Here is a 13,063-nt window from a genome sequence, read left to right as displayed (position 1 = left end):
AGTTCGAATCTGGTCTCAGACACTTAACACTTCCTAGCTGTGGGACCCTGGGCAAGTCACTTAACCCCAATTGCCTCAGGGGATTAAAAAAATAACTGTGTTATCCTTCTTAAATTTTCCTAGTCCCCATTTAGTCCTTTCCGGAAGAAAAAAAAAAATATATATATATATATATATGTATGTGTATATATAGTTAATAAAAACCCAACCAAATAAACCTCCCCAAACCTCGGAATAATGGGCGACACTGGGCAACTTGTAAAGAACCGCATGTCGCACCTGTAGCACACCGCTCCTTTTCGGAGAGGCAAAATGACACTCCTGCTTTTTTAGATAAGAGTTCAAGAGGTGGCTCTGCACTTACAGGAAAACACTAGAAGATTCATCGCTTTCTTTAAGGGTGTTGCTTTTCATTTTTCAAAGCTCTTTCACATCTCTCTTTTGTTGGTCACCAAAGCCCCCCAACAGTTTTTAAAAATGCTCGAGTGCTCACTTTCGGGCTCCATTGAGCGTTCCTGGGTCTGCGGCCCGGGTCTAGTGCTTCGCTCCTCCCGCACGGCCTCCCGTGTGGGGGAAGAGAGATGTGGGCCCTCTTTCCCCCACAGATGGCTTTGGAAAATGAAGACAGTTGGCAGCCGGGCAGAACGAAGACTCCGCTCTTGTGACATCTGCCCGCGTTCAGCCAATCCTAAGGGAGAGAACGTGCCTTACGCGCTCCCTTTCGGGCTAACCTCTTTCTCCTAGTATCTCCCCAAGGGTGTGGGTACCCGCCCCGCGGATGGATTGGCTGCAGCTGTCCGGGAAGGGGCGGAGCAAACGGCCGGGCTTGTATATTTCGGGATATTCCCCACGTGCTACTTCCTTTGCTTCAGCCGTAGTAACCTAAATAACTAAGCTGGCGGTTGTTAGCACTTGTCCCCAAATTGTGGATGGTTGAAGGAGCTGCCGTTTATCTTCTCTGCAGTTAGCCAGCCGGTGGCGTCGTTTGGGGACTTTATTGTTTGTCCCTTTCGGCTCACCGTACTTCGCGAGGGGAAGCCACTGCCTGGGCGGAAGAGTCGGTGAGCCGGCAATTACGCGAAAGAGCGTGTGTGGCCCACGGTGGTGTCCCCGAGGATCAGCGCAAACACCTTTAGAGCCACGGAGCGCGGAGCAGCTTCAGTCCCCAGCCCCATCCCGACCCCATCCAGGCCCCGTGAGCGCGCCCATCCCGCTTCCGCAATGAACTATCGGGAGCAGCTCATGAGCCAGGCCGTCCCGGGGCAGTTCGATGATGCGGACTCCTCTGACAGGTAAGAGGACCCATTCGGCGTGCGGGGGGGGCCCCCGCCTCCGCGGCGCCCCCCGCCTCCGCGGCGCTCGTGGGCTGCGTGCGGCCTCGGTCCGCGGTCATTCTCGGAGCTTCAGAACCCGGCGTTCTGTTACATTTGTTCTCTTTCTGAAGTGTTCGGAAGCAGGCTGTGGCTCTGTAATCAAAGCACGTCGCTTCAAGTGTTTCACCGAGCTAATGTGTTACATTTACATTTCTTCAATGAGCAACAATCGGTTTTTCTCTTCCTCCCATCATTCATCCTCCCCGCCCCCCCAGCAAAGAAAAATGCAGGAGCCGCTAGGTAGCGCTTTGGGTAGAGTACCAGCCCTGAAGTCAGGGGGACCTGAGTTCAAATTTATTAGGACACTTAATACGGCCCAGCTGTGTGGCCCTGGGCAAGTCACTTAGCCCCAACTGCCTCAGCAAAGAAAAAGTATATTTTTTACATAAATATTTTTATATATTTATATTTACTTATTCTTATATATATTTTCATATAAAAAGATTTATATATATATACTTATACTTATATATTTTTATATAAAAAGACTTATATGTACTTATATATATTTTTATATAAAAATATATATTATACTTATATATATTTATATAAAATATTCATATATACTTATATATTTTATATAAAAATATTTATATATACTTATATATATTTTATATAAAAATATTTATATATACTTATATATTTTTATATAAAATATTTATATATATATACTTATATATATTTTATATAAAAATATTTATATATACTTATATATTTTTTTATATAAAAATATTTATATATATATTATATATATTTTTATATAAATATATATATATTATATATATTTTATATAAAATATTTTATATACTTATATATATATATATTTATATAAAAATATTTATATACTATATATATATTTATATATATATTATTTTATATAAAATATTTATATATACTTATATATATTTTATATAAAAATATTTAGATATACTTATATATATTTTATATAAAAATATTTATATATACTTATATATATTTTATATAAAAATATTTATATATACTTATATATATATATATATATACTTTATACTTATATATTTATATACTTATATATTTTTTATATAAAAATATATATACTTATATATATTTATATTAAAATATTTTTATATATACTTACACTTATATATATTTTTATATAAAAATATATATATACTTATACTTATATATTTTTTATATAAAATATTTATATATATATTTATACTTATATATATTTTTTATATAAAATATTTATATATATATACTTATATATATTTATATTAAAATATTTTTATATATACTTACACTTATATATATTTTTATATAAAAATATATATATACTTATACTTATATATTTTTTATATAAAATATTTATATATATACTTATACTTATATATATATTTTATATAAAATATTTATATATATATACTTATATATAAGTATATATACAAATATTTTATATAAAAAATATATATTTTATATAAAATATTTGTATATATACTTATATATTTTTATATTAAAATATTTATATATACTTATATATATGTTTATATAAAAATATATATATACACTTATATATCTTTTATATAAATATTTATATACTTATATATACACTTATATATCTTTTATATAAATATATATATACTTATATATTTTTTTATATTAAAAAAAAAATATATATATATATATAGTCAGAATAAAACAGCTTCCTGCATTAGATGTGCTCCAAAAATGCATTGTTCCAAAATTCTTGGTGTAATTTTAAATCAACAGGAAGACTTTAAGATGTCTTGTGTTTTCACTCGTTTTGCACACCTAGTCCATCCTCTCTTTATTAGGAGGTAGGTAGCCTATTTCACCAGGAGCTCCTTAACATTGTTTCAAAATTTGTTTTAGGCCTGGTGTTTTTGAAGGCCAAATTGGTATTTTGGGATTGGTATATGGGGATTACAATGTTGTCATTAGCACAGAAGTGTGTACTTTATTCCAGTGTCTCAAAATATAGTCTATTGTGCCCTTTTCTGGCAACGTTTATTTTTAAGATTTTAAATTAACAATTTTTTTTCCTTTCACCTATCTCTATTGCCCCCTTCCCCATGCGCTGAGGAAAAAATAACAAACCAGAACCCTTGAGATTAATATGCATAGTGAAACACAAACAAAAATTCCTTCTTTAGCCATGCCCAAAGAATATGTGTCAATCTGCCCCAGGAGTTACTTATATTTTTAAGTTTAATGTTTAGTTGTTATCTGAAAAAATAACTTTGGTTTAGTTTTTATTTCTTTGAATGAGTCTCTCCAATTCAATGGAATCACAAATGCCTTAAATTTCCTAATGATTTGAGATTCACATACCTGTGGCATTTGTGTCATATTTCTTTAGATTGTATGTAACACTACTTGAAAAATTACTGTTTTTAGTGGAAGTATGACCAGCATGGAAACAAGCAGAGAGGAAGAAGATGCATCTAAAAGTTCTCACCAGATTTTGAATGAGGTTGATGATGAAATTCAAGAAGAGGATTATGAAGATTATGAAGATGATGATGATGATTGGGACTGGGATGATGACATTGGGAAAATTACTAAGGGCTCTTCAACTGGAGGGAGTAACGCACAGGTATTTTATAAATAAGTTTTTGACACCTTTCAAGTGTGTGCCTATTTCTTAAGACAAGCTTTCATATTTACTCTATTGCTCTAAAACAAGATCATGATCTTTTTTTTCTGTCATGATGCATTTTGTCAGGTGAAGTCTGTGGACCTTTTTTTAGAATGATATTTTTCTTGCCAACACTCCTAATAAAAGGAAATGGTAAATTTCAGGGTAAAGATTAGTGAAAATAAAGATAATTTTCTCTCATCTATAGCTGCTAGCTCTCTGAAATGAACACTATGCTCTAGCTTAGGGGTCCTCAAACTTTTTAAATAGGAGGCCAGTTCACTGTCCCTCAGATTGTTGGAGGGCCGGACTATAGTAAAAACAAAAACTTTGTTTTGTGGGCCTTTAAATAAAGAAACTTCATAACCCTGGGTGAGGGAGATAATCGTCCTCAGCTGCTGCATTTGGCCCAAGGGCCTAGTTTGAGGATCCCTGCTCCAGCTTAATAACTAGAAAAGATTGTCTTTGAATGATCTCCCCTTCTTATTAATTCACTTTTCTTTATGTCTGTATTTTGTTTTCAATTTTCCATTCGTTTCCAAATATAGCTTTCTCTTGAAACAAAGAAAAGAGAGGAAAAAACCAATTCAGCAAAGCCAACTTGTTCACAAGGTGGAGAAATATGTAAGCTTTCACATTTGCAGCCCCCTATCTTTCCCACACTGTTTAATTTTTATTATGGTTTTGAAAGGTAAGATATGAAATGGGAAGAGACTTTAGAAGCCTATCTGTTCCAGACTTCTTATATTTGCCCAAGTTCACTCAAGCAATAATACTAGGCTAGAATTGAGATTAGAGGACCCAATCCAGTGTTTTTGCCACTAGGTCACACTGCCTTCATTTGAGGCATGTCATGGTGAGATCCATGGTGAGAAAAGTAAGGAGCTCCTTTATGTACTTAATTTGTGTAAAGTAAAATTCAGCATTTGTGGATCTATAAAAGGAGAGCTTAAAAAATCATCTAAAAGTACACTTTTTTAATTTGCGGAAGTGGGGAACTATAATTGTATTTTTTTTGTTTGTTTATTTTCTCTTTTATCCTTTGTGACAAGAGGTGGCCTGCTGGTAATTGGGAAGATTGGGAAATGAAGGTATATAAAAAAATAAGCAAAAATCAAAAGTAAGATTTTTATAACAGAGTAGGAAAAAAAAATTTATGCCATGTGAAATAGACTTGAATTAGAATACTATTGCTGTGACCATTGACAAAATCCTTAACCTGTCTCTGAGCCTCAGTTTTGTCAACTATGAAATATAAGGTTTGCACTACAGGAATTATTTCTAACATTACTGGCAAGATCAGATGTAATATGCATTTGTAAAGACTTTTGATAATCTTAAAAGGGCTATGTAAATGTCAATTATAAAAATAGTAACTTGGGCTAAGAAGTTAAGCACTTAACTAGAATAATTTATTATTATGCTTGTAGTTACATTTGATAAATTAGTGTTTATATTTGTTAATTGTAAGTTTTTCAAGCCAAAAAATTCCTTTTTACCTTTATTCCCAGTCTATTTGTGATTTACATATTTTATGTAATGTCTTTCCTCTTCAGAGCCCCCACATTGTTACAGAAACCCAATATGGGTCACAACCCATAGTTTAAGAAGCTGGGCTTTAGAAGAATCACCTTGGCAGATGAGTAGATTATGGATTGAGATGGCTAGAGTTTTGAGGCAGGGAGACAGATTAAAAAGGACATTGCAGAGTTGGAGGAGAGGTGATGAAGGCCTGAATGAGGATTATAATTATGAGTGGAGAAAGTGGAATCTCTAAGAGATTTTGAAGGTAGAAATGATGAGATTTGGCAACTGATTGTATTGCAGAAGGATATAAAAGTAGAGAGTTAAAGATGAAACCAGAGAATGGTGGTATCTTTAACAGTAATAGGGGAGTTTGGAAGAAGGGTTTTTTTGGGGGAAGAGGGAAGGCTAATATCTTTTTTTTTTTTTTTTACTATTGGCACTGAGATATGTAAATACATCAAGTTCTAAGTGTTCAAGATGAAATTAGTGACGAGGGTCTATGGCTTATGAGAGAGGCTGGGGTTGGACATGCATGTATTGAGAAATCATCTGCATAGAAGTAATGAAACATGCGATCTGATAAGTCACCAAGGATGACGGTATAGAGCAAAAAAAAAAAAAAAAAAAAAAAAATCCAGTGATTGAGCCTTGGAACAGAGGTCATAAAACCTCTGTTAGTGGGCATGACATAGATAAACATCAGCTGAGGAGCCAAATAATGAACTTATAGGAAAATCATGAGAGAGCAGAGTCACAAATATAGAAGGAAGAGGGAATTTTGGAAGTAGAGATCATCAACAATGTCAGATGCTACTGAGAGATCAAGAAGGAGAGATGCATTTGGCAATTATGAGCTCAGTGATAACTTTTAAAAGGGCAGCCTCAGTTAAATAATGACAAAATAGCTAGCATCTATATAGCTTTAAGGTTTGCAAACTGCTTTACACATTATCTCACTTAATAGAACAACTCTAAGAGGTGGGTTGTTACTCTTATTACCATTTATAGAGGAGGAAACATGTTAGAAAATGTTAAATGCGTTGTGTAGGGTCACATAGCTAATCAGTGTCTGAGGTTAGAAATCAGATTGCATAGGATTTAGAAGATACTGAGAGGAGAGGAATGGGAAAGAGGGATGCAGAATGATAACTAGAGTAATGGTTAGATTAAATGATACTTTTTTTCCTTTTTTCTTATGGAGAGACAGGAGTATGTAGGTGGCTGGGAAGCTAAAATCTACTCCATCAATTCCTCTCTTTGACTTGGCGAGGAATACCAATGATCCCTCCTTCCATTTAACTGCAACTTCTTTTTTCTAGTTTTGTTTATAGCAATAATATCAAAATTGATATGATTCCACTCCTCCAGATATATCTACTTGTTGGTCAAATATCCCCCCAGAGTATTGCAGAGCAAAAAGATCTGTAATCATTTAAAAGAATTTATCCTATCCATTCAAACAAGAAGGACTAAATTGATGAGGAATGTCTTTTTGAAGATTGAATGAAGAATGCTCAGAATGTAGAATGCTTATATATATATATATTTTTTTCCCAAATCAAGGGTCAGAGTTGCTATAATTGTAATGCCAATTAAAGCAGGCTAAGTTCCAAAAGAAGTTAGCAAAGAAGCAGGAACAAGAAGAGGAATGAAAAGATAAATTTATAGGAAAAAGTTAGACCAGGTGCTTCATGTCACTGATAGGCTAATTTTATGGCATAGAGGTAGAGTTGGGAAATGGTCTTCTTAGAGGTGTAACTGCAGAGTGATCTGGTATACACCTCATTTTTGTCTCTGAAACTTTATCACTGACCAACAGATTGTTGCTGACCAACAGCCAGCAATATTTGTGGAACTATAGCACTCCCAGAGCTAGGTGGTTAAGGCCAGGGTTATTGCTACATCCTCCCTATGAACGACACTGTATTATTCCCCTTCTTAAGCAATTGGAACCCAAATTCATTTGGGAACAAAGGGACGAAAGTCTCATCTTCTGGAGCTGGCCCTGCCTAGTGGAGTCCAGACTAAGAAGGGGAAACATATGACTTTAAGATGGTGGCAGCAGCATCTAGGAAATGTCGAGTCTCGGAATTAGGTAACTATAGTAGTTGTTTAAGAGTATGTATATAGTCATATTAGATATGAGCTGGAATCAGATTTGAAAAGAAAGGACTGAATGACTTATAGTGAGTAGCAAACTTTTTTAGTGACCACAAGCTTCATATGAAAGCAAAGACCCCTCTTTTTGATATTCATTTTTCATTAATGTGCTATATAGCACCAGTGAGATATGGAACACTACCAGTTTCTCCAAAGAGCTATAAACGAGTGTCAGAGAGTGATATGATGCTGACAAGCAGACTGTTACCCATAACTAGTGGAACTCCAAAGAGGAACAGGGATAGAATGTCTGAGGAATTGTGTGGTAAGAAAATAAGATGTGTTGCTCACAAGATCAAAGGAAGAGATAAATGGGTGACCAACTAAAGTGCTTCACTGATTATCTTCATGATGTTGAAAGAAAGCAAGAAAGGCCTTTGACAGGGTGAGGCAATACCCTGTGTTGAACTTTTAGGAGTATGGATAAGACTTTCACTATTTGGGCTGTCATCTGTTGTTTGTGATTTGCATTGGTGGATGTAGTTCCTGAAATGGTGAGATGGTGGCAAATCAGTTTTGCTTGAGAATTTCAGAAAAGATTTGCTGAGAGAGAAGGTTGAAATATTTGTCATAACTTTGAGGTAGGTGGCATTGTACAAAATGGTGTTTCTCAGATACTCTGTGTTTAATGAATATTAGTATTTAGTTGATTCATCTTGAAAAGGATAAATGCCTTTTTCTAAAAGTTTAGATAAGCCCATCAAGTTAGGAAAAACTTACTGAAATTGAATTCTATCCCTTCATGGTAATCAGAGACATAATATGACATAGATGAAAGTGTCTGAATGTCTAGAATCCTCATTTGACATTAGTTTCAATCTCCTCGTTCATTAAAAATTGTTAAAAGTTCACTGATGATTCACTATTTTATATATATATGCCAACAAATTGTGGGTCCTAACAATTGAATATTCCACTTTATTTGTGTTGTAAGCAAGTTTTCCATATCTCTTCTAGGCCAACCGACAGACTAGCCACTTCAACTCAGCAAAAATGTCAACTCCAGCAGACAAGGCCTTAAGAAAATTTGAGAATAAAATTAATCTAGGTGAGTTTGTAAATGCTCAAGAGATGAATTCAAGTGATACTAATTGCTTACAGAGAAGTAATATTATATTCAAATTATAATTAAGAATAGCCAGAAAGAATTTCATCCCTGTTCTTTTTGTTCAGCTATAATAGAAGTATATGTAATTTTGACACAATAAAATTTCACATATTCTGGTTAGAATCAGTGCATGTAAAAGTGTTTTGACAGAGTAATCAGGGCTTAATTTTTTGCAAATGTATTAAGAATTTTAGAATGCAATTTTTATTATCTTCCTGTTTTTCCTCAAACATTAGACTGATCAGCAGTATTTAATTAAACATTGAAAACATCTTGAAGTCCTCATTGTCTCAGATGTTGATTAAAACTCTTATTGTTTCTGTATCTTTGAAAAATGCCATATGATCTTGCTTCTCTCTCAGAAATAGATTGATATATTTGGTTGTCTCCAGTTCTTTGCTTTTAGCATTGAATGTAGTTGAAATTCTTCCTGAAATCAGACCTTTACTAATTTATTATTATTTATGTTTGTAGCCTAATTTGAAGCAGCAGCATTTTGACTTAGTGATTCAGATACAGACATGACCATTGACTGGGATATCTTGGATTATTTGACCAGTTTCAGACAGAAACAAAAAAGAAAAGTTACCTGTTTGTTTTTTTTTTTCTAAATTAAAACTTTTTTTTAATCTTCACTTTTTATTTTTCTTTTAGATAAACTTAATCTTGATGATTCTGTTATAAATAAAGTCACTGAAAAGACTAGGCAAAAGGAGGCAGATATGTAAGTGTTATTTTGAGAACTTTCTAACTTGCTATAGATCTAAGTTTTTGAGTTCTTAAAATTCTTTCCTTTCATGGACTTATGGGTAATCCATCTTCTTTCCCTCCCACAGAATTTATTGTTTAATTACAAGATAAGACCCCACTTTTTCCATTCTTTGCTATCTTTTCAAAATAGCCTATCCTGAGATGTGTAAAAATGCTGTGTGTGTGTGATTATGTATTGCTATCAGAATAACTCAAACTGTTATTTTCTCCAACTAGGAACAACTATTAGGAAATTCATCAGATAGAATGGTATTTATAGTTAAGTTTAGATAAATATGATCTTATTAGCTTAAATAACTGCATCTTGAGGGCAGCTAGATTACACAGTGGATAGAGAACAGGCCCTAGAATCAGAAGGACCTGAGTTCAAATCCAGCCTCAAACACTTAATATACTTCTAGTTGTATGATCCTGGGCAAATCAATCAATTGCCTCAAAAAAAAAAAAAAAAAAAATTCTTTGAGGCCAGGCAAATAAAAAGGTATTTTGCCTAGAAATAGTTAATTTTTTTAGATTTGAATAAGATTTGATCTTTCATAAAGCTGTCATGTGAAAAGTATTGAATAAGGGCCAGGAAATACATAACTTATTCTTATGATTTTTTTAATATTCTTAATTACATGTAATGATCATAGGTCTAGAGTTGAAAAGATATCATTGTTTATCTAATTGAACTCCATAGTAATAGCTAGCATTAATTAGCTCCCTGAGATTTGGAAAACACTTAATCTGTGTTCTCAGTTTGATTCTTACACCCAGTCTTGTGGAGCAAGTGATATCTTTCTTTTACAGATAAGGAAACTGAGACTGAGAGGTTGAGATCTGCTCAGGGACACACAGCTCATAAACACTTACTGCAGGATTTGAACTTTGAGACTGCTAGATTTCCAAGCTCAGGTCTCATCTGGCTACCTCTACTTACATGTGTGATCTTGGACAAGTCACAAATTCCTGGGCCTCAGTTTTTAAAGTGAGACAGCTTGGGGGGGAATATATAAAAGATTATCAGTTTGTACTAACCAATGATTACAGTTAATGAGAGAAACAGAGGTTTCTAGTTAGAAGAGAGTAAGGATGACCCTTTTAATTACATTTGTTAGTAGTTTTCTTTTTTATACTTTAGCCCGTTTGTTTCATATGTATACCACATATATGGGTATAGTCAAAGGGACTGCTTAAAGAGTTTTAGCATCAAAAAACCCGATTTGAAATAAAAAAATTTCAAGACTCTTAAGTCCTGGAGATACCAAAGCACATCTACCCTCCAGCAGCTCAAAATCTTAACCTATATGACCATTACCTCTATGGGTCTCAGTTTCATTGTCAGTATGATGAAATTGAATTAGATGATGTATAAAGGCCTTTTTCTGCTTTAAGAGATTCTTAGGACTAAAGAGTGGATAAAAAGGTAGTTAGGAAGAATCATTTACATTTTATTCCCATAGGTAATTGTTACAAGAGGGTCAATCCTGAATTTTGATCATTGGTTTTTAGTGAAACCAAGCCTGTAGGTCATGAATGTTTCAATTTCACAAAGTAGATCAGTAGACACTTGAATTTATTTTAAAGATGTTATTTGCTGAACCATGATAATAACTGACATGGAGCATATAATAGTTTTAAAGGTATTTATGTAAATTATTACTTTAGATTTGCATAATAAGCTCATAAGGCAGAGGAAGTAGCAGCATCCTGTTTTATAGATGACAATGCCCAACAGAGATTAAGGGACTAGGAGAAGAGTTGTGGCGTCCACTGGTTAGCATCAGAACTAGGGCTTGAAGGCCAGCTTTTTGAGTTAAAAGTCCCAGTGCTCGTTTTATCTGTAATTCAAAGTCCTCTTTTTAAGAAGTTAGAAGAGAAACCAAGTTAGAGACTGCCATCCAAGATAGCTGATTGTTGTTCACCCTTCATTTCTCCAAAAGGACCATGACATCAGCAGGGAGATGTCTTGACATGCAAATAAATTGTATTTAAGTGAGGCCAAACTGTGCAAAGTCATCAGATTCACTCTTTTCTCTAAAGTCATCAGAATCCAGTGGCAAGACATAAGTCAGGACACTTGGCAATAGCCCAGGATGCAATAGGAGACCTTGGCCTTTTAAAATTTAGGTCTTTCAAAGGCAATACCCATTCCTCTAATTGAAGTTAATTTTTCCTGTCTCCTTATCAAATTTTAGAGCCCTGAAATCAAAGCATTCTGTGAATGAAAGATAATTATTTATGTAACACTTAACAAGTTTGCAGAGCTCCATATCGGCAATCTATAAAATAGATAATAGAGGAATTAAGTCATTTTATAGATGAGAAAAGTAGACTGAGGTAAGTGATTGTAAGGGTAAGAGGCAGGTCTTAAATTTGACTTTTGGTGACTCCAAGTCTTTCACTACATCTACTGCAGACATTCAAATGCTTACTAAAATTACCTGCTCTTAATAATGTTATGTACTGTTTGTAAAAAGTCCAGATATATCTATAAATTCTAGCTACTTGATCTCCTTAAAACGTTTTGTTTTAAGGAAGATTAATCAGGATTTCTCTAAGTTGTGGGATCAACTTTTTTCTTTTTTTTTCTTGGAATTCTTGCCTTTGTGGGATTATGAAATTCTCTCTAAAGTTAGAAGGGACCTTAGAGATCATCATTTTCAACCATCCTGCTTAGAGGTGTCGAGACCAAGTCCCAGCAAATTTAAATCTTGGCCAAAGTTAGAAAAGTGAGAACTGGGATTAGAACTGTGGTCTTCTGACTTTAAGTTTAGTCTTTTCTCTCTGCTCCTTGTAAGATAGTGACAGTGAAGGGAAATATTAGAAGGCAAACTGAAGGAAGACATGTACAGGAGAACTTGGAAATGAGAGAAACATAAGCCTCCCTATGTATAAGGGTTTTTTAATGAAGCAATGAAATCATTTGTGCTTTTTTTCTATTTAGTTTTTATTTCATAAAAATATGACATCCAGTTATGACATTACATGTATATTCAGGTGTCTTTTTTTGCTTTTGGTTAGGTACCGGGTTAAAGATAAGGCAGACAGAGCAACTGTGGAACAGGTATGATTTTAAAATGTTTTGAATGAAGGTTGCCGTTTTCTTTTTAGAAATAAATTTTTATTGATACCTTTTTTAAAAAAAAATCACTAAAATTTTTCTCATTGTCCCTCTTCCTCTCCTCCTAGAGGGCTACAAATTATGACAAAATTACAATTTTTAAAGAACAACATCAGTAAAACTAATCAGTATATTACAAAAGTCTGAAAATATGTGCATCTTGGAGATATCCTATTTTCTTTGGAGCCATGCTTATTCTTTGCAATTTTGCTACGTTCATTTTTTTGATTTATTGTGATGATTAGCATTCACATTGTAATCATGTATATTGTCTTCTTGGCTTTACTTACTTTACATTGTATAACTTCGTATAGATCTTTACCTACTTCATCATATTAAGCACAACAGTATTCCATTATATTTATATATCATGATTTGTT

General features: G+C 33.9%; 2 protein-coding genes across 7 annotated transcripts in view; one reads left to right on the top strand and one right to left on the bottom strand.

Annotated features, from left to right (window-relative positions):
* Positions 1 to 1,228, bottom strand: part of CAGE1 (cancer antigen 1) — a 98,426-nt gene extending 97,198 nt beyond the window's left edge. For 4 of the 6 annotated variants that reach the window (XM_031946882.1, XM_031946885.1, XM_031946883.1 and 1 more), the window contains exon 1: positions 494 to 1,228. In XM_031946882.1, the coding sequence (XP_031802742.1) occupies positions 494 to 668 (175 nt within the window). In that variant the 5' untranslated portion in view covers positions 669 to 1,228. Of the gene's footprint in view, positions 1 to 279 lie in introns of all 6 variants that reach the window. The other 2 variants (XM_031946884.1, XM_031946887.1) reach the window with 2 other exon arrangements.
* RIOK1 (RIO kinase 1) overlaps positions 1,222 to 13,063 on the top strand; it is a 36,139-nt gene continuing 24,297 nt past the window's right edge. The window contains exons 1-5 of the mRNA XM_031946888.1: positions 1,222 to 1,292; positions 3,771 to 3,969; positions 8,656 to 8,746; positions 9,461 to 9,530; positions 12,584 to 12,626. Coding sequence (XP_031802748.1) covers positions 1,222 to 1,292; positions 3,771 to 3,969; positions 8,656 to 8,746; positions 9,461 to 9,530; positions 12,584 to 12,626 — 474 coding nt within the window. The remainder of the gene's footprint in view (positions 1,293 to 3,770; positions 3,970 to 8,655; positions 8,747 to 9,460; positions 9,531 to 12,583; positions 12,627 to 13,063) is intronic.

Source organism: Sarcophilus harrisii, chromosome 1 (assembly GCF_902635505.1).
Source record: "Sarcophilus harrisii chromosome 1, mSarHar1.11, whole genome shotgun sequence".
Taxonomy (NCBI): domain Eukaryota; kingdom Metazoa; phylum Chordata; class Mammalia; order Dasyuromorphia; family Dasyuridae; genus Sarcophilus; species Sarcophilus harrisii.
Note: the sequence above shows the minus strand (reverse complement) of the source record. Positions and strands in the feature narration are given on the sequence as shown.